The 24680-nt window shown below is 46.9% G+C and overlaps 2 protein-coding genes across 10 annotated transcripts in view; both read right to left on the bottom strand.

Moving 5' to 3' along the window:
* Positions 1-378: 378 nt before the first annotated feature.
* PLPP5 (phospholipid phosphatase 5) lies at positions 379-6018 on the bottom strand. The gene is given in 8 exon segments (XM_071454688.1): positions 379-854; positions 1165-1335; positions 2687-2811; positions 3807-3870; positions 3980-4070; positions 5598-5706; positions 5786-5907; positions 5909-6018. Coding segments are annotated over 8 exon segments (885 nt in total). The 5' UTR covers positions 5942-6018; the 3' UTR covers positions 379-684.
* Positions 6019-6143: 125 nt separating this feature from the next.
* Positions 6144-24680, bottom strand: part of NSD3 (nuclear receptor binding SET domain protein 3) — a 40204-nt gene continuing 21667 nt past the window's right edge. For 6 of the 9 annotated variants that reach the window (XM_071454673.1, XM_071454676.1, XM_071454677.1 and 3 more), the window contains 12 exons: positions 24472-24669; positions 22805-22975; positions 20238-20387; positions 17121-17277; positions 16368-16570; positions 15792-15904; positions 14582-14851; positions 13108-13224; positions 12868-13009; positions 12408-12514; positions 11882-12086; positions 6144-11395 (listed from right to left, as the gene is read on the bottom strand). In XM_071454673.1, the coding sequence (XP_071310774.1) occupies positions 11154-11395; positions 11882-12086; positions 12408-12514; positions 12868-13009; positions 13108-13224; positions 14582-14851; positions 15792-15904; positions 16368-16570; positions 17121-17277; positions 20238-20387; positions 22805-22975; positions 24472-24669 (2075 nt within the window). In that variant the 3' untranslated portion in view covers positions 6144-11153. Of the gene's footprint in view, positions 11396-11881; positions 12087-12407; positions 12515-12867; positions 13010-13107; positions 13225-14581; positions 14852-14986; positions 15001-15791; positions 15905-16367; positions 16571-17120; positions 17278-20237; positions 20388-22804; positions 22976-24471; positions 24670-24680 lie in introns of those variants that run through there. The other 3 variants (XM_071454678.1, XM_071454679.1, XR_011683797.1) reach the window with 2 other exon arrangements.

Raw genomic sequence — 24680 nt, 5'->3', positions numbered from 1 at the left:
CTCCCAGAGGAGCAGGCCCTGGATCTCAGCAGCACTCAGCCCTTTCTTGTCTGAGACAGAGCAGGCAGGGAAATGAGGGATGCTCCCAGACACCATTTCATTTTCTGCTGTCATCTCCTTGAAACTACTAAAGCTGCAAGGAAAGAGCACCCATCAGAAACCCCTGCAGACACCAGAGGAAATGGTTTGTAAAGCAACAACCCAAACCTTGAAATAAAAGTTTTAGTACCACAGGTCATTACAAAAATTAAACTCCTTTATTTGGGACATTAGAAAAGCTCAAAGTTGGCAGGTCCTGCACTTCATTTCCCACGAGAAGGGCTGGGACAGCTTGGCTGGGCTGCAGGGAGGTGGCCAATGGTGCTTCCTGGACTGGACACAAGAACTTCCACTAGACTGGGCACACTGGGCTGTCACATTTTCCCAGTTTGTGTTCAGGACCTTCACACCCAACTGTCTTTGTGCAGGTTGGCACCCCAAGTGCCTCCCTCGATTCACAGTGGGCCTGAAGAGGGGGTGGCCTACAAAATCCAATGAAATGAAGCAACACAAGGGCCAGGGCAGGGAACTCACCAGCTCAGCAGGGAACACCTGCCCAGGGCTTCATCCTCACTTCTCCTGAGCAGCCTCCCCTAAGCCTCACCCTGCCCTGGCATGCAGGGAGAGGTAGGACAGAGCCTGGCACTAAATGTTCATGTGGAAGCTGGGAGCTGGAGGCTTCTCCTCGTGCACTGGCAGCGCTTTGGGCTTGGCCACAGATGGTTTGTGGCACGTGGTGTCTGTCAGGGGAGGGTAGTACTGCCTGTAGCACAGGTATGCGAGCACCAAGCCCATCGCTGAGCCAGCCAACACATCTGTGGGTGAGACCAGAGCAGAGTTAACAGCCTTCACCCTCCTGAGCCTCATGAGCAACTCCTCACCCAAGCCTCATGAGCAACTCCTCAGCAGCAGCTTTTCTGCTAGATCCATAACCTGACTTGGCTGGAAACCCAAGCTTGGTAGGTATTTCAAAACCATTTCCCTGCAGGTGGCAGCAAAATTGCCACTGGAGGAGTGAAAAACAAACAACCCAAGTCGCTGCTGGGGGGTCTGAACACTTTTGTGGCACCAAAGCCCCCTGTGCCTGGAGTGCCCTGCTCAGGGCACCAGGAGATGCTCACCCACCTTCCCAGTGGTGCTTGTAGTCACAGGTGCGGGACACGGCGATGAGGGTGGCGAGGAAGAGGGGCAGGAGGAAGGCACAGAAGCGCAGGGCCCGGCCCCCCCGGCCTGGAACGAAGCTGTGCAGCTTCCCTGCCAGGTAGAAGGCAGAGAAGGCAAGACCAGCAAAGGCAACTGGAAGAGAACAGAACAATGCTGGTTCAGAATAGCTCCAGGTTTTGCTGTCAGACCCTGACCCTGACCCTCTGCTGCTGCTGCAATGGAAGGGCTGTGAGTGGTGTCTGCCTGTCCCTGTGAGCCAAGGGAAATTCCAGCTGGGAGTGTGTTGGGGAAGGTGAGGAAAGCCTTATAAATATGATTGTCTGGCAAAAGATTTTGAGAATACAGAAACTATAAGCAAGACCGAAGTGAAAGCAAGCTTTGAGATCCCTCAGTCACTGAACAACTGGAAAACAATGGTGTGGCTGCTGAAGGTGATCCCCTTTTGATGGAACAACACCCTCTGCTTGCAGACAGCTCCAAGGGGCAGAGCAGACCCTGCCAGCTTGGCAGAAGGGGCCCAAAGAGGAGTTTGTAGGGTTTAAAATGTAACACAGTGTGGTAATGTAGTGATTCTTATAGGCTGTATGGAAATGCTGTAGGATTTATATATTGTACTGGATTGGTTAGTGAGAATTAGAATATTCAACACAGAAGAAGATTTATGGTATTGGAACGGGAACCTCGCTCTCTTACCCCTTTTTACTCTCTCACCCTCTCATCCTCTCTCCCCCTCTCTTCTCTCAGTCCTGCTCTGAGCTGTGCCTGGCAGCTCCCAGCAGGGCCCTGCCCTTGGCCCTTTGCAATAAACCCCAAATTCCCCACCTGGCTGCAGAGATCTCTGCTCTCCATCCATCCCAATCATCCTATCCCCCAACACTCCTACAGTAGTGATGGATCCTAGAAGCTGCTCCCTGGCACACATCCCTCCTCCTGGGTTGCAGACAGCTTTGGACCACATTTCTCACCCCATTGCTTTGCAGAGGGAAACCTGAATCCCTCTCAGAACTCAGCCAATGTGATGGTGTTTGCAGGAGTCTTAAGATGAGGGAAGAGACAAGGATCTGACTCCATGTTTTAGAAGGCTTGATTTATTAATTTATGATATATATTATATGAAAACTATACTAAAAGAATAGAAGAAAGGATTTCATTGGAAGGGTAGCTAAGGATAGAAAAAGAATGATAACAAAGGTTTGTGACTGACTGAGACAGTCCAAGCCAGCTGGACTGTGATTGGCCATTCATTAGAAACAACCACATGAGACCAATCCCAGCTGCACCTGCTGCATTCCACAGCAGCAGATAACCATTGCTTACATTTTGTTCCTGAGGCCTCTCAGCTTTCTCAGGACAAAAAAAATCCTAAAGGGAAGGATTTTTCAGCAAATATCACGGCTACAAGCCAAAGCTGTGGGGTGCAGGAAAACAAACCCAAGCTGCCCAGGGGGCTGTGGCAGGAAGGAGACTCTGGGCTGGCACTCACAGGAAGCGTGTCCGCTGGGGAAGCTCTTCCTGCCCTCGCTCACCCTGCGGGCGTCCCCCGTGCACAGCAGCTCCGCGTTGGCGCGGCCGTCCGGGAAGCAGCGGTGGAAGAAGTCGGGCCGTGGCCTGGGACAGGGAAGTGCAGCTCAGGGCCCTCCTGCCTGGGCACTCCCAGCCCCAGCAGGGCAGCAGGGAGCAGCCAGTGCCAATGCCATCCTCCCCAGCCTGTGCCTAAGTGAGCCCCTCTGAGTGATGGCTGAGACAGCAGCTCCCCAGTGTTGGAGCAGGGTGAATTGCTGCTGGCATAGTCCAGGGTAAGGAAGCAAAAAGGATCTCTGCATAATATCCACAGATGTTCAGGTCCCAGCACCCACACACAGACAAAGCACCCTGTAGCTTTCTCCCTGCAGGGGCCTGGGGGCTGTCCCTGGTCTCACAAAGGTGAGGGCTAATCAGGGAATAGGGAAGGAGTGGCTCAGGAACATAGGAATGAATGTAGGAACAGGGGAAGGAGCCAATGAGGTCTAACAGCTTTTTGAGGGAGGCTTCTTGTGTCTCCCTAGACCAGGGAATGCCCCCCTCCCAGGGTCTCCACACAGTGTTTTTTCTATTTCTATATTGTCTTTGCAGCTTGAAAAAAAACACATTATTTCCAGGCTGAGTATGTCCAAGTTCAGCTCCTGGCCCTGACATGGCTATCACAGAATCCCAGGATGATGAGGTTGGCAGAGACCTCTGAGATCACCCAGTCCAACCTGTGCCCTCACACCTCACCCAGACTATAGCACCAAGGGCCATGTCCAGGCTTTTTTAAACACATCCAGAGATGGTGATTCCACCACCTCCCTGGGAAGAGCATTCCAGAACTTTATTATTCTTTTGGTGAAAAACTTTTTCCTAATATCCAACCTATCCCTTCCCTGAGGTAGCTTGAGGCTGTGTCCTCTGGTTCTGTCAGAAACCAACCCCCACCTGTCTCCAACCTCCCTTCAGGCAGTTGTAGAGAGCAATAAGGGCACCTCTAAGCCTCCTCTTCTCCAGGATAAACAACCCCAGCTCCTTCAAACGTTCCCACAGCAGAGCTGCCTCCCCCACAGTGCTGGGCAGCAGCCAGTCCTCACCTCCCCACAACGAGCTTCAGGGCATTTGTGAAAACCCCATTCAGGGCAAGAGCAAGGCTGGCAGCTGGGAGAGAGCAAAAGGGTCACATCAGCATCGTCCCCACCTGAGAGTGCAGCACGTTCAGGCATGGGCAGGGCTCAAGCTGCCTTTCCCTGAACAAGGAGGAGCTCACCAAGGCAGGCTTCCCTCGTGTCCTCGTGGTCAGCGCCCATGACCAGCCTCGCCAGGAGGATGAGCAACAAGGGAGACAGAAATGCGATGAACTGCATGACAGAGGGAGAATTTTAGGTGTCAGTGAAGCATGTTTAAGTTCTCACCAAAACCCAAGGGCACTTACTCAAGACTCTGAGTGCATTCCCTTCCCCAAAGCCAAGCAGCAATCTGTCCTCAGCAATCAGAACACAACCCCCCTCAGCTGGATTTGCAGCAGGCCCTGATGGGCCCAGCACGTCCTTTGGTTCTCAGACAGCTCTTCTGGCAGAGTGCTGCTCTGGCTGCTTGCTGGGGGTGTCCCCAGGCACAGCACCTCAGCTCTGCCCTCCCTGCAAGCCCCAGCATTAGCGCTCAGTCAGCAGCACCCTCGCTCTGTCAGCAAAACCTCGGCGGCTGCTGATTCAGAGCAGGCAGTTATCATCATCCCCATCTCAGCCCTGGGGATTGCACCCCAGGACATCCTCACCAGGCTGCCAGGCTCCCATGGAGTCTGTTCCCACCTGGCACATGTCCTGCTTTATACATTTACACTGCCTGTTCCAAATGCTATCCCAAGGTTTTGTCCTTAATGTTTAGTGGCCACCTCTTGTAGGAAACCCCAGCTGCATTTGCCAACAGCCCTTGACCTCACACCTGTGACAGATCAATCCCTTCACCAATCCCTCTGACACACTGCTCTCTCCTGGAACTCCATCACAGATTTAAGCAAACTCTTCTAAGCAAGCCTAGAGCTGTTGGGAAAACATTTGACAATAAAATGATGATAATAAATCCCTGCTAAAAATAGCTGCTTGCAAGGAAAACATTCCCTGATAGCAAGAGCTGTGCTATCTTCCACACACCCGCTAAGTGAGACGTGGAGTGGATTATGGACAACAGTGCAAAGTCCTAACCAGTTTATGAACTTCAAATCCCAACAGCAACGGATGGTGAAGCCTCAAAATATGACAAAAATCACTGTATGTTCGGCCTGGTTGGTACTAATCTCACAGAATGGGTAGAAAGGGACCACTGGGGACCATCAAGTCCAACCCCTCTGCTCCACATCACCCAAGACTGTGTCCAGATGGATTAGGAGTATCTCCAGGTAAGGAGACTCGCACTGTCTGGGCAGCCGGTGTCACTGCTCAGTCACCCACACAGGAAAGTTCTTTCTCCTGTTCAGCTGGAAATGTTCCAGCTTGAGCCTCTCACCCCACTGAGCAAAGCCCGGCTGCATCCATCCTCACAGCCCCTCCCCGCAGCTATTCATCCACATGGATACGATATCCTGCACTTTCTGCAACGTGCACTAGGAGCTGCAGGTACAAGCTTTTAGCCAGCAGCTAAAGCTTGTATTGCAGTACAAGCTTTTAGGCAGCAGCTTTGTTTCAAAAGGAGAGCTGGTAATTCGAGAATAAATCCAAGTAAATGCAGGAAACACTGGCACAGGCTGCTCAGAGAAGCTGTGGATGCCCCATCCCCGGAACTGTTCACAGATTATGTAGGCTTGGTCTGCTGGGAGGGGGAGGGAGGGACAAAACGATCTTTTAAGCTCTCTTCCGACCCAAACCACGTTAAGAACCCACTAAACTTACAAACATGAAGACCGTGGGGACGTGATCCGCTTCAACGTAGGGATTTTTGTAGAGCCACATCTCCTCGGGCTGCAGCACGCGCTGGAAGGGCGGCAGGAACTCCATGATCCTGGAACGAGACGAGCGAATGAGCGGCGGGGGCGGGCGGGGAAGGGCAGGGCAGGGCAGGGCAGGGGTCCCGCACCCACCCGAAGGTGGCGAGGAGCAGCACCCGCAGCGCGGCATCGACCGCCAGCTCCGATCTCCGCATGGCCACTGCCCGGCTCGGTCCGGAGGAGGGACCGGAGAGGAGAGTCCCGTTATCCCTCCCCGCCCCGCCCCGCCCCGAGACGGAACTGAGTCATCTCATCATTGGAACATTCAGAACGATTTATTGAAGTCAACCTCAAGCAAAAAAAAAAAAAAAACAAAAAACAAAACAAAACAAAAAACGGATTTTCAGATCAGTGGAATGTCATTAAAAATCTTTCCTCACGGAAAAGCGAAAGGGAAAAAAAAAAAAAGGAAAACAAACAAACAAAAAAAAACCAAACTAAAACCCACATCTGAATTCCAGAGTATTTGTAAAATAAAATTAAAAAAAAGGCAACATCTCAGTAAATAGAATGTACAAAAATTATATGTTCTACCATCACACACAGTCAGTAAGAAGCTAAAATATTACAGGCAAGTCTCGATACGCTCTACCTAGAGGACAGGAGCTATCTATGTACAGGGAACCAGCTTTACAGGCTTCACACTATGCAAGAGGACAGAGGCCAACACAAACCCCCCAAAATATTGGATATCTCAAAGTCTATGCGGCAACATCAAGTCATGATACAGTAATGCCCCGTGGAATCAGACACTCCTCGTAGTGCCAGGGCTGCATCTGCGTCCAAAAACTCTTCCAAACCAACTCCGGTGAATATCGACGCTTTGTTATTAAAGACTTGAGTGATTTCCTTAAAATAACATTTCACAGAATCTACAAAGTTTGTTACAGATAAACAAAGTCTACAGAAAGAACGACTCTACAAAGGTCCATCTTACAGAGCACGTGGGGATGGAGACGGATCCGCGGGGATCTGTGTTGTGCAACATCACTCATGTGGAGACAGACGGGCTGGGGTCCTCAGAGCACCCCAAATGCAACCCCCAACCCCTGGCTCAGATGGGACAGGATCACCCTGGGGGCTTGGTGGAAAAGTGACACCAAAATGAGATACAGATCCACGTGGAACGGGGAGTGTAGGGGTTCATCCAGTCTGGTTATGACCCAAAAGTGAGAGAGAACTGCAAGGTGGGACCCCAGGCAAGAACCCACTGAACTTATAAACAGTGGCACCTCCAGAGGGACCCCAGGCAGCTGCACCTCCAGATCCAGATCCAGATCCCCCTAGAGGGACCCCAGGCAGCTGCCTGCCCCTGGAGCTGGTGGTGGCACAACAAGGGCACAGCCCTGGGGCACAGGGAGTGGTAAATGGCTTTGGCAAATTCATACATGTTTTCCCTTTTTTATTCACATTAAGCACAGAAATCCCCTACACAAAGCACAGTTCCAGCTCCCTACCTCCCGCTCTGGAGCAGCAGGACCCCTCCCAGGGGAACACAGACCTGAGCTGCTCACTGGGAAATACAGTATCACAGGAAACAACCTTTCTTTTCTTCCTGTTTTGCCTTTTTCTCTTCCTCCTTTTTCCCTCAGAACAACACTGGGAATACATCCAACGTGTAGGAGTGTATCTTAAGTGCAAATGTTTTTGCTACACAAAGAGAAATGGTGGGGAAAGCTGATGGGAATGGGAAGCAAAGGGACAGCACTGCTCCAAGGTTGGCGTCTCCCACGCAACACCTGGTGAGCACAAACCTCCCAAACCCTCCTGTTTGCCATGGATCCACTGCACAGCAGGAGCAGGAAGGAACTTGGGGGGAAGTCAAGGACATTTTTCAATGCAGTATACAAAAAAAAAAAAAAAAAATCATGTATAAATAAAAAAAAAAAGCTGTAAAAGGAACCGCAGAGCTTCAAGTACATTAAACCCTGAATTCAATGAGGCAGAGGTTTCCATGTTAAAGTGACTTCTCCGTACCAGCGTCGGACACCCCCATCCCACCCTCCCCCCTCCCCTCCCACATAATTCTGTAAAGTTTCAATATATACAGATTTTATGCTCATTGATAATTATGTCTAGTAATTGTGTCTTTCCCATTCTAGCCTGAAATTAAGATAAAAGAAGGGTTTTTTTTTAAGAAGAAAGGCCAAAAATCCACATTCCAGCCCTATTACTCCATTTGAACTGATTCTCCAAGACCATGTGGTGACCAGAGAAGGTGATTTGCCCACGAAATTTCCTTCCTGAGCTGCAAACACCTTCAAAAGCCTATGGACAGGACAAGTCCATACAATAATCTGACAGCTACAACAGCTAATGCTTTTGCACAATGTGTTCAGGAATGGTGGAACCAGCCTCTGCACCACTGGAATCACAGAATCCTGGAATTCTTGCTTCTAGATTCATCTGGCCACAGGCTGCAGGATGTGCCCAGGTGCAGCTGCAGAGGAGAAGCTCCAGTAAACCACAAACCCTGTTCCCCAGGCAGGGCAGCTCAGGCACTGCCCAGGTGCCAGAGATGGAGGCAGGAGGTCACCAGAAGTGTGGAGCCACCTCAAAAATGTAACAAGAAAATAGGTGAAAAACATGTCACTGTGTTCCCATGAAGGAAAAACAATGTGCTGGGACAGCACACTGCAATTCTCCACCAAAATTACCAATTCTGTGGATTTCCCCTAGGTCTCAGCATGAAACGACCCAACTATTCATGATTCCTTATTTTGGAGCCCACACAAATTAATTCAGCAGCTGCCTCCCACTCTGCTGAAGCCAATCCATCAGAACAGCTGTGCAATCTTTTCCTTACAAAGGAGCTGCACTAAGCAACTACATTCTGGTTACTCAGCTTACAAAGATGTGGTTAAAATGTACATTTTAGCATCTGAGCCTGGCACTCAGAACAGTCACCAAGATGCTCTGAACTGGCCTGTTTATAATGTTAAATGTTAAAGCTTTTTCAAAGACTCACCTTCTCTTCAGTTCAGAGTTTTGTTCACAAACTAAACAACCTCTCCTGCTTTTCCTCCCAGGTCCAAGCTGCTATGAATCACTTTTTGGTGAAAAAAGAAGCATCTCTAAGAAGTCTGAACACAAAGTGAACCAAGACATGGAGTGGCACAGGAGGAACAGCAGCCTCCATCACAGCATTTGAGAAGCTTAAAGCCTTCTGTGCCCTGGCAGAGCACTGTGGCACTGCCAGGGTGGCCACTGCCAGTTTGTGCTCCTGTCCAATGCTCCCAAGGTGTCCTGGTGCTGCCACACCACGTCCCTCTGCTCAGCAGGTCACCATGGACAAGGAATGAATGGAGCAGGTTGGGGCACTCACACAGCAGCACAGTATCAGCAACATATCTGATATATATATATATATATATACACATATTTTTATACATATATATAAAATATATCAGCTGATAGCTGCAGTATCAGAATGCTCTGACTTCAGAGAAAATCACTGAACATTATCAAGCCTAATAAAGAATATAAAGTGAACACCTCAGGCCTTACAGACATGGTAGCAAGAGCTGTGTTTGGAATTTCTGAGAAGGTTAAACATCCTCAATAAGAGCATAAAAAGAGACATTTCCCACACAAAACGTTAAGAAAAATAAAATCCTTTTTGTACCTTATTTTTTTTTCTTTAAAAATACCAAAATCCAGCACTGCTTTCCAGCAGGGTTAGTGTTGGACCCTGACTGGAGCATGGCCCACAGCAGGAAGTGCTTTAGGGATCCCAAAGCTGCTGCCCCAGGAGTGCCCCAGCACCTGTGGGGTCTGGCACCCCAAGGGAGGTGTGGGCAGCTGCTCAGGGACTGTAGTGTATCCATCACTGATTGCACACACAAAAAACTCCCCCTGTACACCAGTGTGAGGATGAGAAGGACACCAGGCAGAGGCAAGACACGCTCTAAATTCCACACGGATTTTTTTTTCTTGATCTGAGAAGTCTCCGTGTTCCCACAGGTTTGTGTAAGCAGTTTTCCAGAGACAAGGTTCTTAATTCCAAGGCTCAGTTCAGCCAGATGCCAGCAACATTTGATTATTTTCAGTACCCACGAGCAGAGGCTGGCAGGGAGTAGCTGTTATCAGTACACAAGTCAGAAGTACTCACTGTACCAGGGCATGGGGGGACAGTGCTTGGTGAGATTGTGGGCTGGGGGGGGAAAGAGTCACCAAAACTAGCTCCAGCCTGGGGACACCAGTGCCCTGTGGCTCCTTGCACAAAAAAATGGAGGAATATAGGTTTTCTAAAAAAATTCTGGAGCAAGAGCCAACATAAGCCACCTTGAAAGCCTCACTGAAGGAGTCTGTCTCTCTGATTAACAGAGGAAATCCCAAGACAGAATCATCTCCTGAGGCATCAGCTGGCTGGGATATGGCCCCTTACCCAGACACAAAATACCCTGTTCATTGAGGAAGTGCTGAGATGTTCCTCAGCTCCATTAACAATGAAGATTGAAGTAAGAAGATCTCTCTCAACAAAAAATATTAACACTCCATCGAAACCAACATGCACATGGGTCAGGTCCCTCATGTGCCCAAGTCTCCCTGAAGCCAAGGGGAGCCTGAGAAGGCAGGACTGAAGAATCACTCAGTAACTGCCACCAAACCAGGTGAGGAAGCCACTGGCAGGGCTGCCTTCAGCTCTGGCTGAGGCTGGGAGCCTCTCCTGCCTGGGAGGGCTTTCCAAAATATAGGTGGGGATACAGAAATGACCACTGTGCAATTAAACTCTGAATTTTTGCGTGCCTGCAAACACCCAAGACAGCTCTGGAGCAAGGCACCACCATTTCTTCCTCACTGCCAGACCTTGTGTTACGAGCACTTCCCAGAAGTCACAGGCCTGATTTCTCACAGGAAAAGCTTCACAATATTATTCAGAAGTAAACATGAGAGACAACCTACCTTCTCCAATGCCTTTAACAATAAGTACTGGAACAGAGGCATTTCAGAGTCACCTGGTCTGACACCCACACCTGTCTGTTTGGCATCTCAGTGTTACAGAGGGGAGAGGCTTTGCTCTTTCCATAAACTAGACACAAAAGTTACGTTGGCTTCGCTGTTTTGTTTTTAAAGACACGATGACTGATCAAAGCCAGATCTTCAACACCCTTTCAAAATTAAATAAATAAATATGTGGCTATGCTTTGCTTTCTACACTCAAAGAACATTATTTTAAACAGAATATTCTTTTCACTGTCAAAAGGTTTACGGTTTTCTTCAAAGGCCAAGACGCTCCTGGTTTCCAACAGTAAGAGCTGCTGTAGCACATTCAAGGGTAAAAGAAAGACCAAACAATAAAAACCAAACACCACTGCCTGGTCCTTCTCACTCAGCTCAATGGTCCCATTCCAGCTCACACGTGACGGCGCCGAGGACAAAGCCGAGTGTGGCACTGCAAACTCTGAGTTCATCGCCTGCTGCCCCTCTTCTCCCCTCCCGTGTTTGTTTTTAACCAAATTCACTCCTTTGCCTCTTCCACAGCATTCTGTGCTTCCAATTTGCACTTGATCTTGCTCCAGTACTCGGGTGCCACAGGAGATTTGGGGTCGTGTGCGGAGCAGCAGAAGCGGCCGTCCAGCGCCGACGGCACCAGGGCTCCCTTCTCGTGATCCTTGCAGAAGGAGTGGGGGCAAAACTCACAGAAGGACACGGCAGGATTGCTACAGATGTCACACTGATGCCATGGACATTCCCACTTTCCTGAGGAGGGGAGGAGAGAGAGAAGGGAATTGGAATTAGTGCACTTTGGAGACAGCACTGGCCTTTAATCCTCACTCCATGCTCGGATGAATGCAAACAAAGTTCAGAAAAATCAGCCACTACTTCTTCTCATGTACAAGAATCTGACTGAACACAGTTCTGTTCTGCATTTTTTAGGCAAAAAGATGATGTTCATGTTTCAATCAAAATAAAAGGAAGTTTGATTCAAGGAGAGGAACAAGAGCAATATAAAAAAGTATGACAAAGCCTCTGCCCACCAGTTCCATTTAGGAACAGTCACCCGATGTACTGCTAAAAGTGAGTGGTGCACTTTTTCAAAAGCAAATTTGGTGCACTTAGTGCAAATGAATCCTGCATTTAATGTAAGTGAACACTGTATTTTATGTACATGAATGTTGCATTTCATCTCCAACACTGTCTTGTAGCAGGAAGGAGAAGTTGAGCAGGAGGAGCCACCGTTCTTACCAAAAGGTGGTTGAGTCAGGTTAAGGCATAGGAGGTGGTATGCTTTGGGACAGTCCTTCTTATCACACATGACCAGCTCTCCCCCATCTCCACACTGGAAACAGTTATCTTCATGCATCTGCTTCTGTTCTGTTTTTATTTTCCGCTTCTTCTGCTTTAGTTTTGCATTTTTCACCTTCTCTTCATTTGCTGTTGCAAATGCTGTCTGAGAAGGAGAAAATAACAACAGAGAGTCACTTATAAACCCCCAGCATTCAAGTAAATGTTGGGTTATTATTTGCATGAATTCTTTTTAAATGAGATCCATTTAAAATCGTTTTTAAGCTCTAAAAACCAGAAATGCTCATTCAGATGTTTCTGAATTAACTTCCTGCCAGACACAACAGCATGGCAGGGCAGACTATAGAATCTTTGGAGACTTCCAAGGGTAGAAAGTATTAGGCTAAAGAGTGAAATAAATCCAGACCCTCTTTGGCCTAGAGAATCTCTGGGTTTGGGAGGAGAAGCTCCAGTTCCATCCATGTACCTTGGGCCGCACTCCCAGGAAGCCGCTGCAGTTTTCTGCTCCGCAGTGACACTCGGTCCTGCCATTGCCCAGGCAATCCAGGTTGTAATTGAATGTTAATTCCATTCCTGAAATGTAAAGAAAAACAATTCACCCACATGGACACTCAGTCCTGCCATTGCCCAGGCAATCCAGGTTGTAATTGAATGTTAATTCCATTTCTGAAATGTAAAGAAAAACAATTCACCCACACGGACACTGAGGGAAGACAAGCCTGTGACAACAACATTTCATTAGCATTTGTTACCATGAGACCCCTGCTAAAAGTGGAACCTTAAGTATCATCTCCACACCAATGAATGAAAAGTTCCTAAACACTTCACTGGTGTTAATAACTTTAAAGAAAAAGCCATGATTCTAAGTGAGGAACTTGGCCACTGCAAGACAAAAGCAAACATGCCAAATAGTGCCATCCTTTTACCTGCAGGAATGTCACAAAGAGCAAACAGTCCAACTCTAATGTCACCATTCACTGTCCACTTCTGTGTTTCACAGTTTGGGTTACAACTATGGTTCATAAAACGAGAGTAGTTCCCCTTTGGGCCAGCATCTATTATTCGGTCCTTAAAGGAAAAAGACAAAGATGTGTTTAGTGCTTAGAAAGCAAAGAGGTTTCCTGCTGCTGAGTGACATTTGCTATCAAACAAGACACAATATTCACCTTGGTTACAGTTAGCATATAAAAATTGGTGACACTGTTCTCGTGAGCACGTTTGATCCGCAGCCGGCACTCCTCCTCGTCAATCAGCTCCCCAACGTATTCATTCACAAATTCACCCTGCAAAGAAGAACAAAACTAAGTAATCTCTGCATCCTAACCACAATCATAAAGGGAAGCAGGACAGAAAAAAGCATTTCCTATAAAAAAGACTCTGATCATCACAAAAAGTGTTACACTTTACTGGTCTAGTAGGCACAGTGTGAATACATGCACCAGGTAATTGCTGTCCTAGAATTACACCCAGGCAGAATAAAAGGCAGCCCTGTTCCTGCATTCAGTACACAAAACAGTTGTCAGGTCCATAAAACCCTTTCAACCTTCCAACTTTCCTTCTAAGAGGACAATGTGACAATATCCATGGACTCCTCAGGAACAGGAACTGTTACAGTACGTATTTTCACTACATACTTCACTTTTATTAGGACTTTAGTAGTCAATAAGCTCAGAACATTTGCAGTAGCACAGTTTTCATGAAACACAGATTTTAAAAGTTCTGAATTTAATAAAACTAATGGCTAAACCCCATGTTTAAAAGCAGCCCTACAGGCCTGCTTTTTCCAGAAAACACAACTGTGACAGTGCAGAGTGCGATGCTTTCACCCAGACCCACCCTGATGGCTGTCACAGCCCTGTTCTGGCTCACTGTACTGTCATTGTCATATTTTCTGGAAAAATCCCTTTGCCCAGGACTTTGCTCCTGGGAAGCTGAGAAGCCTCAGAGAAAAAAGAAAACAATAATTATCTGATTTGCTTCTCCTGTGTTTTGCTGCTTTGGAGTGTGTTTGGACATTGTTTACCAAGAGGTGATTGTTTAATTGATTTCATGTGAATTGTTTTTGACTTACTGGCCAACTGGGGCCAAGCTGTGCTGTACTCTGGGGAGAGAATCATGAATTGCAATTAGTATCTTGCTAGCCTTCTGTCTGCATCCTTTACTATAGTTTAATTTCATATTTTTAATATACTATAGATAATAAAATAATAAATCAGCCTTCTAAGAACATGGAGTCAGATGCATCATTCCTCCCTTCATTGGGGGTTGGTTGCTGTGTTGTGAGGTCTCCAGGACGAGGTGAGAGATGGGAATTTGACTCCATGCTCTTAGAAAGTTGATTTATTATTTTATGATATTAAAAGAAATTATACACTAACACTATACTAAAGAAAAAGAAAGGATACATCAGCAGGCTAGAAAAGAATGAATAATAAAAACCTGTGACAGACCAGAGTCCTGACACAGCTGGACTGGGATTGGTCATTAAATCAACACAATTCACATGGAACCAAAGATGCACCTGTTGGTGAGCAACCTCTACACCACATTCCAAAGCAATACTTATTTTCTGAGACTTCTCAGCTTCTCAGGAGAAAAATCCTGGACAAAGAAGACTTTTCAGAAAACACAACACCGTACCTTTTTGATGCTCCTCTTGGTGCGGAGGCCCCAACCGCGACGCTCGGTTTTGATGATCTCCGCGTCAGGGTAGAGCCTCTTGGTGAAGCACTGGTTCTGGCAGCGCTCCCCAGCTGGGCACACCTGAGGGTGGCACTCGTACTGCAGCATCCTGTTGAGGCACTCTGACTCCAGCCCACAGGGGTTCTCGTCTGAGGGCTTGCAGTTACAGCGTGGGATCTCCGACAGGTCTGCAACCTGGATCTGCACCTTCCCGATCACCTTGTTGGACTGGGGAGCAAAGGGCACAACAAGGCATGAAGGCAATGCACTGGGAACACAGAGTCAACAAATGATACAAAAAAGGCAAAGAAAAATGATTTTATTCTGTGTTTCCAGTTGGCCACCTGGATCTACACCTTCCCAATCACCTTGTTGGACTGGGGAGCAAAGGGCACAACAAGGCATGAAGGCAATGCACTGGGAACACAGAGTCGACAAATGACATGAAAAGGCAAAGAAAAATGATTTTTTTCTGTAAAAAATTGTTTTATTCTGTGTTTTATTCTGTGTTTCCAGTTGGCCACCTGGATCTGCACTTTCCCAATCACCATGTTGGACTAGGGAGCAAAGGGCACAACAAGGGATGAAGGCAATGCACTGGGAACACAGAGTCAACAAATGATACAAAAAGGCAAAGAAAAATGATTTTATTCTGTAAAAAATTATTTTATTCTGTGTTTTATTCTGTGTTTCCAGTTGGCCACCTGGATCTGCACCTTCCCAATCACCGTGTTGGACTGGGGAGCAAAGGGCACAACAAGGGATGAAGGCAATGCACTGGGAACAGAGTCAACAACTGACACCAAAGGGCAAAGAAAAATTATTTTATTCTGTGTTTTACGGTACTGTAAAACACAACAAGAGATAAGTGAAAAGAACAGCAAAATTATTTACGTGAATTTCTTTAGGCTGAACACCTTGGAGTAGGTACAAAACTCAGAATTACAGAACAGTATGAGTTGGAAGGGACCTTAAAGAATATCCATCCCAACCACTGCCATGGGCAGGGACACCTTCCACTAGACCAGGCTGCTCTGCTCCCCACCCAACTCATCCTTGAACACTGCCAGGGAGTGAGCAGCCACACCTTCTCCAGGCATCCTGACTCATGCACAGGGCAACTTACTCACACACAAAATAAAAATAAAATAGAAAGAGGCCAACTCACTTTAATGTGTTTATAGGGTGGAGGCTTCCTTGAATTCCTTTCAATTTCCAATGCCTCTTTGCTTTCTCTTTGTGCTTTCAGTTCCTGGAAACGCTTTGCTGCTTCTTCAAGTGCTGTGCAAGGAATTTAGAATAGAAAGCAATCAGTCCCAGTTGCTGCTAATCAAATATGTACATGTACATGTATCTATTTTTATTTTTTTTTTTTTAAGACTAGGAACAGAACTTTATTAACAAAAAGACAAGCTAAAATTAGTTATTGCAATTTATCATGAATTTATCAGCAGGTACTTTCAGCAGGTACCAACATACTGAACAATGATCCCATGCAGCAGAGCCCAAGATCCATCTCAACATTCCCCCGTTTGTGGAAGCACTGAACTGGCCCACAACAACACACAATGAGTAGGCACTTAAACACATTTTTATCTGCAGTCAAGGGATCAACACAATGCTTGGATTTCACGTGAACACAGAACACTAGTCACATAATATTCCCATGCAGGTTAAGTGGTGATGGAGACACAAACACGTGGAATTTTTGTCATAAACCACTATAAACTTTGTTTGATTTTACCTTTCTTGAAGGTCTTGTTAATACTAGTTTGCCCCTCAGCAAAGCTTTTATCTCCTTCAACATAAGGGAAAACTCTGCCCTGGTGTACCCAATAGTAGTCATGTGAACCAAAGAAAAATACTGGGAAGTCCCCGATATCATGTTTGAGGCCCTGTATGTTGAGAGGCACAGACCTGGGATTGCAGATCTCTGCTGGCCACCACCTGCAGAGTAGGAGAGAAAAGAAGAATGTAAGTTCCCTGAACCAGAGCTTCCCAGTTTCCCTCATGGGATTGAGAAATAAAAGCCAGTTTTTGTTTCTCAAGGAAATGAATTCCTCCCTCATGCAGCCAAAGCTCCTGCTGGCAATGCCTGGGAAGCTCCATGCAAAACACAAGCAATGTTCTTACTCCAAATTCTGGGAAAGCCTTCTAAGAATATCCATGGCCTGAGAATGAGTTTCCAGGATCATCTGCAAACACCTGTATTGCTGCAGCTGACTAAAGCAAACACCAGCAAGGACAGCTGGGCTCTGGCAGCCCCTGCTTTCCCCCATCCTGACCACGCTCTGCAGAGCAAAGGTTGTGCAATCCAGAGTCCAGCACCTGGGAGAAGCAGGAGCATCACATTTCAAGGGTGACATCCATGTCTGACCCCAGGCAGAGGAATGATTGTATTTCTAACTCTTGTTCACGATGACTGAGCTGCTTGAAAACATCCAAACGAGTGCATTAAAACATCCAAAGCATTAAAACCCCCAAAAGTTGAACTTGCCTGTAATTCCCAAGCTTGACCCAAACGATCTGCTTGTACCGCAGCTTCTTGCCAGCTTTACAGTCATTGCAATTCCAGCATCCCTCAGGCATTTCTATGCTGAGACACTCGGGGTGGAAGGAAGCTGGGCACGACTCACAGCACAACAGTTTGCCACCTTGAAACAAAGAAGCCCTGCTTGGTTTGTAGAAGTCAGGATTGCTCCCCCCCGTGCACAGCAATTGACGTTCATTTTAGATCATCCGCTCCAGATTTCCCAAAGAAAAATGGCAAAAGAAAGGGATCAAGTCAAGCTTAACAATGTTGGTTAAAAAGGACTGTGCAGGGTTTAATCTAAGCTGGGACTGCATCAGACAAAAAGGCAGCTGAGGATTCAAACACGAGGTGAGCTGGCAGGAGGAGCACCATTGCCAAGGGAACAGTGCTGCCAGCTTTTAGTGCTCTGGTGATGGCCAAAGCAACCACAAAACTCCACGTTTTTCAAGAATCCTTTTCAATCAACATTGCTCTGACTGAATCCCCAGCAATCATCAGCGAGCACCAACCCCACAGCCTATAGGTTGATCAATACTTTTCTGCTGCAAGGACAGGAAAAAGAGCTGTAATGTGTGTTTATTCCACAAAAAGTTTACCAGGATAAGCCCAGTACATAAAGCAGAATGAGACACACATGAGTTGTCCCCATCCCAAAAATTCCTGGTACACAGAGGGAACCTCAGCACTGGGCTTCACATGAATTTCTGAAGTTTTACACTAATTTGGGCAAAAGTTATTTTGGTTGGCTCACATTCTGGAGGCTGTGTTACATGTGGAGAGCCACAGCACATCTCTAAGCCACCCTCAGCAAAACAGCTCATGTAAGATGACTTGATACATTACACATACTGTAATATTTTATACATGTAGGTATATAAAATATATATACATGTTCTTATATGTATATATATTTAAAAATTAACAAGATTTTGTGTCCCGTATGGAAAATCTGGGAGAGATTTGAGAGTATTCAAACCAATTTTCAATCACAGTATCAAAAGAAGTGTGAATAGTCACTTTCAAACCTTTATCAGAAAATCTTGTTCACCTATAGACTTCCCAAAATATCATTGCATTAATTGATCATTGCATGTTACAATAAGCATTCCTTAAACAATTCAGTCGCATGACCAACACTGTATTTCCTCTGCTAAAACCAGTAAAATCCAGTCACACGGATCCTTCAGAGCTCCCAAAACCATAATGAAATTTTTGAATTTTTTGCAAATGTAATTTCAGAGGAAATACAGACAAATCACTGAAACATTATCCAAGATGAGAAAATGCCAAGAGATGCAAAAATCAAACAAAATCAAACACAAAACTCTCAATGCTAAGCAAGAAAAAACCCAACATTACTCTCGGGATGCATTAGGCAGATATGGCTCAAGCTAAGCACAGGGCTCAAAATAATTCTTGTTTTCAGGAATTACAGGACTACTGCAAGCCATTGATCTCACAACGCTGACAGCGACCTAACTTGGGCTGGGAAATGGGGCACCGGCTCTGAACGCTCCCGGGGCACCAAAGTTCTGTGGGGAATGAAATACCAGAGCTGAGCATTGCACACAGACAGCAGGAACTGCCCTGCAGGGATGAGGAGAGCCTCAATCCCTTCAGCAGCAGGAACTGCCCCCAGGGATCCAGAGAGCCTCAGTCCCCTTGGCAGCAGGAACTGCCCTGCAGGGATGAGGAGAGCCTCAATCCCTTCAGCAGCAGGAACTGCCCTGCAGGGATGTGGAGAGCCTCAATCCCTTCAGCAGCAGGAACTGCCCCAGGGATCCAGAGAGCCTCAGTCCCCTTGGCAGCAGGAACTGCCCTGCAGGGATGAGGAGAGCCTCAATCCCTTCAGCAGCAGGAACTGCACCACAGGGATGAGGAGAGCCTCAATCCCTTCAGCAGCAGGAACTGCACCACAGGGATGAGGAGAGCCTCAATCCCTTCAGCAGCAGGAACTGCACCACAGGGATGAGGAGAGCCTCAATCCCTTCAGCAGCAGGAACTGCCCTGCAGGGATGTGGAGAGCCTCAATCCCTTCAGCAGCAGGAACTGCCCCCAGGGATCCAGAGAGCCTCAATCCCTTCAGCAGCAGGAATTGCCCCCAGGGATCCAGTGAGCCTCAGCCCCCTTGGCACCAGGAACTGCCCTGCAGGGATGTGGAGAGCCTCAGTCCCCTTGGCACCAGGAACTGCCCCTCCACCCCTCAGCACCAGGAACTGCCCCTCACCCCCTCAGCACTAGGAACTGCCCCAGGGATCCAGAGAGCCTCAGTCCCCTTGGCAGCAGGAACTGCCCCACAGGGGTCTGGAGAGCCTCAGTCCCCTTGGCAGCAGGGACTGCCCCCAGGGATCCAGAGAGCCTCAGTCCCCTGGGCAGCAGGAACTGCCCCCAGGGATCCAGAGAGCCTCACCCCCTTGTCACCAGGAACTGCCCCTCAGCCCCCTTGGCAGCAGGAGGGGTCCCTGAGCTGCAGGGTCCCAGCCTGGCTGTGGCCAAGACCCATCCCCAGGGGAGGGGACAGGCATGGGGCACCGAGTTCAGGCTCAGTGGTGGAGGTGGGACACAAGGCCCATGGGGCACACTCAGGTCAAACCTCCTGCCCTCCTGCTCTCACAAGGACACAGCACCCACCCTTGTCCAGTCCCAAACGCCCTCTCTCCTCTCAGGACCTGCACAAGTTCTGAAGCAGCACATCCCCCTCTGCTTCCAATCCCTTTAAGAAGTGTTTTACATCATCCAGGTCAATACTGAACTGCAACAACATCGAGATCCATCTGCCTCCTCTTCACATTGCTGTGCAAACAGCTCCCTGAACCTGGAACAGCCCAGGCCAGATAGAGAGTGACCAAATCTCTTCCAAGGAGAATTTAGTGACAGCAATTATTTTAAGCCCTTTTATAATTAAAAAAATAAAAAAATAAAAAATCGCCAACAACATGAACACAGGCTCACAAAAACCATGAGTGAAGATCACTGAAAGCAGTCAGTGTCAGGGGACAAGCAGACATTTCTCCGTTGATTTAGAGAGAAAAAATAGAAAAAGCGAAAGTAAATTAAAGAGAAAGAAACTATTTTGGTTACCTTTCTCACATTTCTTTTTGGAAGCTGACGAAGGAGGAGGAATCATAGGTAATTTCATCAACTCAGCACGATTTGACTCATTCAGTAGGTAGTGGGACTTATAGGCATAGGAACTGAACAGGGGGTCTGAATGGTCCTGCACTACCAGCCCTATACGAAACAAACAGAAAGAGATGAGTTGCAATGAAACTACCCATGATTCCATGAAGGAAAAACCAAATACACCCAATGAGCACCTCTAATGCGTTATGTGGGAATGAAAAAAAGGATAAAATGAAGAAAAAAGGAAAGTCTGACAAAGCGTCTGCGCTAACAAAGAGGAGAGACTGTGCTGGAGAGACTCAAACTTAACTGGAAAATCTTGCAATGAAATAAGCTGCTTCTCAGTGGAATTTCAATTGGTTTTTTACCCTTTTGGACAAGCACAAGAAAAGCAATAAAAGATCCCCTCTCCTTCCCACAGGGCAAAAGGAAGCTCCTATGTAGACTGGGGTGATGGTCACTGCAGCTGGGCCATGCTCTGAGCTGGGGCTACAGATGGAACAGAAACTGGGAATGAGAACTCACTGTCCCACTCCCTACAAGCCTGTCCCTGAGATCTTGCCTACAGAAGGGTTTTGCCTCTGTAATTGTGCTGGAAAGCAAGGAAGAGGTCAGTGCTCTGCAAGGCACCAAGGGGGAAGCACAGATGGAGGTTCTGCCCTAGGCTGTGGTGGTGAAGCTCCCCCACCCAGCCCTCCCAGGGCTGCTCCAGAACAGTCCAGCACTCAGTTCCCTACACAACTCCATCCCAGGCCTTTGCAATTCTCTGTCCTGCACCAAGAAGAGCTTTTCCTCATTGCTCCAAAGATCCAGGCAGCCCAGCTGAGAGCCCAGAGCTGCAGAGAGAAGCACTTGGCCGGTAACTCATGGCAAGAGCAGAGCAACTGAGCCCCAAAGAAACAGGAAAGATGAGCTGCCAAGAGAGCTCCCAGCTCTTCCCCTGAGGGCTGGACAGAAGCTCCTGGATGGTGCCCAAAGCACTGCTGTAAGAAGACTGGGGTCAGCCCACCTGGACATGCATCACTGGGAGGATTCCTAAAACAAGGGAACCTACACATGAACTGCACCATGCTGGAGTTATTGCAGGGGGCTGAATAAGAGGTCTTTAAGTATCTTGTATTTCAAGTATCTCACTGTAAGCAAGTTTGTATATCTTATAGATTGTCTCTCATCTACATTTCTCACTTCAGTAGCTGCACCTAAACACGAAGTCTCTGCTTCTGATAGCAACTAACACTAATTAAATCAGCACTAATTAAATTCTCACAGAGATGTCCAAGGATTTCTGAAGCGTTCAGTTGCCCATTTCTTTCTGAGCAGGTGGCTCAGTGCTCCTGATTCCAGCCAGGTCTGGTGGACACAAGCCCCACAAGAATGTTCTAGAGGAACAAGTACAGAGCTGCTCTAAGACACAGAGGATTCAGGCAGTGGCAATGGTTTGGAACTGTTCAAGTTCTCCTAATTAAGATCTGGGGAATACACAGGACAGGGAATTCTATCTGCCAGGGCACAAGAGGTTATTTAGATTGCCAGGAGAAAATACAGACTTGTGCAGTTTCATCTCTGATGGAGCCAGATTCAGGTATAAAGAGAATTACTAAACAAATGTAAAGTGGAAAGAAGAAAAAAAAAAAAAGCATGAAAAATTCCTTCTGCATTTCTTGTCATTCTGAGATGTGTAATTATTCCTCTGCTCTTGCAAAGTCAAGCCAAACTAAACTTCCACCTGAATGAACACAAATGAAAACAAGTAACTTCAGGATCCAGCTCACTTTCATTTCCCTATTAGTGACTCTCAAAAGTGCTGCAGAGACCACATCCAATATAAACTGCTGGCATTCTGTAGAAAGTACACATTAATATTATTCCAACAGAATAATGGTACTTTTGAATCTTGAGACCAAAGTAACTGCTGCACCAACATTTTTTTAAGCTGCTCTCTGGCAGAACCCTGGTGACTGAAGAACCATAAAAGTAACAAGTGGGAAAAAAGTTAAAAAGAAAAAAAAAGAACTTTGACACATGGAAAAGCTTAGCATGAAACCTGCTCATACAGTACTGCTAAAGGTTTTCTTTCAAAGTTCTCAAATGTGAAGGCAGTTATAAATGGAGTTATTCTAGTTCATGAGTAAATCCCACCTTTTAGCCTTAAAACTTAGTTGTAAGTTTGTAGCAGTGAAAGAATTTCATTCTGCTTAATATAGTGATTAACAACACAGCATTCTCAGCATGAAAAGGCTGGAATGGGGGGGATTGGGATCTGCTTTTCCCTACTGGCCTGAGAACAAGTGGGCCTGAGTGCCTGGTGCTGCTTCTGGCTATCAAATGGACCAACACAGCGAGTTGAATCTCATGAGAACCGCTGACCAAAATAAAATAAAATTAAATTCCATAAAAAATCCCAGGCAGCATTTAACCCCAGCAAGCCCTAAGGGAGGAGTTCCTCATGAAACACTATTTTTATCACTAAACTGCACAAATGACAACAGAACTATAAACAGGGAAAAAAAAACCAAGCGTCTCACCTCTTGCACAAACGAAACAAAAGCCTACATTTACAGCTGATGAGGAGTGAGTCCTTTTGGAATGGTTACTACAGATGAGGATGTGGGATGACACAAACAAGCTTCCTGCAGCGATGCAGCCGTCTCCAGAGTGATAGGCCACGGGGCAGCGCAGACATCTCGCCATGCGACCTGCTCACAAAACAGCAGAGACACCCAGGGCTAGCACCACCCAGCTGGAAAACACCCCTGGGAACAACCAATGCTCAGGGCAGGACAGGCCACAGCTTCCCACAGGCAAAGGCAAGGCTGGGTCTGTTCCAATGGCAGTACTGCGTAAAAAAAGGAAACAGCTACATCTTTTTTCTAAAGAAATTTTCGAAATATTACCCCTTAACTTTTGCTTTAAAATTGTTAAGAAAAACTTCCATCATTCTAGAGGCTATTTGTTTGCTTTAAACATTTTAGCTCATTTCTAAAAGGATCTTCTTCCTTGCAAAACAATTGTTGACAAGGTCACTACAAATTGTCTACAAAAATCAACATTCTTTGGCCTAGTCCTGTGAACCCCTGGCTTCCATTAAACATCTCGGCCTGTTCTTCTAAGCCTTCTGATGTTTACATTCTTGTACCAAACTTTCTCATGTGCTTTTTACTTTATGACCAACCACCATCAGCTGTGTCTGACTCTGAGGAGTCAGTCACCAGTTTTTCATTATTATTCTTGTTAAGCTTTCTGTCTGTATCCTTTCTTTCTTTAGTATAGTTTTAGTATAGTATTCTTCAATATTATGATCGTATCAATCATATCATATCAGCCTTCTGAGAACATGGAGTCAGATTTTCATCTCTCACCTCGTCCTGGGGACCCTCACAAACACCACACAGGTGCAAGAGGTCCTTGCCTCTGGTAAAACACCTCACAAAAGGGATTAGTTTCTTTGTTCCCTTCTTTTTCTAGTAAATTGCTCAGGCAGGACTTTTTGGATCCTGTCCAATTGGGTATCCTTAAGTCTGAGGTGAAGTCCCCCAGGTCTCTATGAGATGTCTTCACCTAACTGAGGAGAGAAACTTCTGGGCTTATTCTCTTTTTAAGGGGACAAAAGATAGTTTTGTCACTCCATCAACAGGTGGCACATTCCTATACAAGACTTTTTGGCTTCTGTGCAATTAGCTATCCTTAAATTTGAGATGAGGTCCCCCAGGTCTTATAAGATGTTTTTTCACCTAATTGAGGAGAGGGCTTATTCCCTTTTTAAGGGGACAAAGAATAGTTTTGTCACTCTGTCAACAGGTGGCACATTCCTACACGAGACTTTTTGGCTTCTGTGCAATTAGCTATCCTTAAATTTGAGGTGAAGTCTCCAGGTCTTATGAGATGTCCTTCCACCTAACTGAGGAGCAAAACTTCTGGGCTTATTCCCTTTTTAAGGGGACAAAGAATAGTTTTGTCACTCTGTCAACAAGAAGCACACTCCTATAGGAGACTTTTTGGCTTCTGTGCAATTAGCTATCCTTAAATTTGAGGTGAACTCCTCCAGGTCCTATGAGATCTCTTCACCTGACTGAGGAGAGAAACTTCTGGGCTTACTCCCTTTTTAAGGGGACAAAGGATAGTTTTGTCACTCCTCCAAGGGGACAGAGGATAGTTTTGCCAACAGGGGGCCCATTCCTGTGGCTGGCCTCACCTTTGCTGGCTTTGTGCATGTCCTTGTCCATGGAGCAGGCGGTGCAGCAGTGCTGCGGGCAGCGGAAGCCGCGCGACTCGAACAGGGCCGTGGCAAACTTGCGCACGCAGGACTCGTGGTAGAACTTCCCACAGGTGCTGACAGAGCAGCGCTTCACGTCCTTGCCAGGCAGCTTGCAGGAAAAGCACGTGTGCTCTCCTTGGAAAAGA

This window comes from Agelaius tricolor, unplaced genomic scaffold (assembly GCF_023055355.1).
Source record: "Agelaius tricolor isolate 1412-34295 unplaced genomic scaffold, bAgeTri1.0.p SCAF_41, whole genome shotgun sequence".
Taxonomy (NCBI): domain Eukaryota; kingdom Metazoa; phylum Chordata; class Aves; order Passeriformes; family Icteridae; genus Agelaius; species Agelaius tricolor.
The sequence above is the reverse complement of the archived record's forward strand: the minus strand, read 5'-3'. Positions and strand labels throughout refer to the sequence as shown.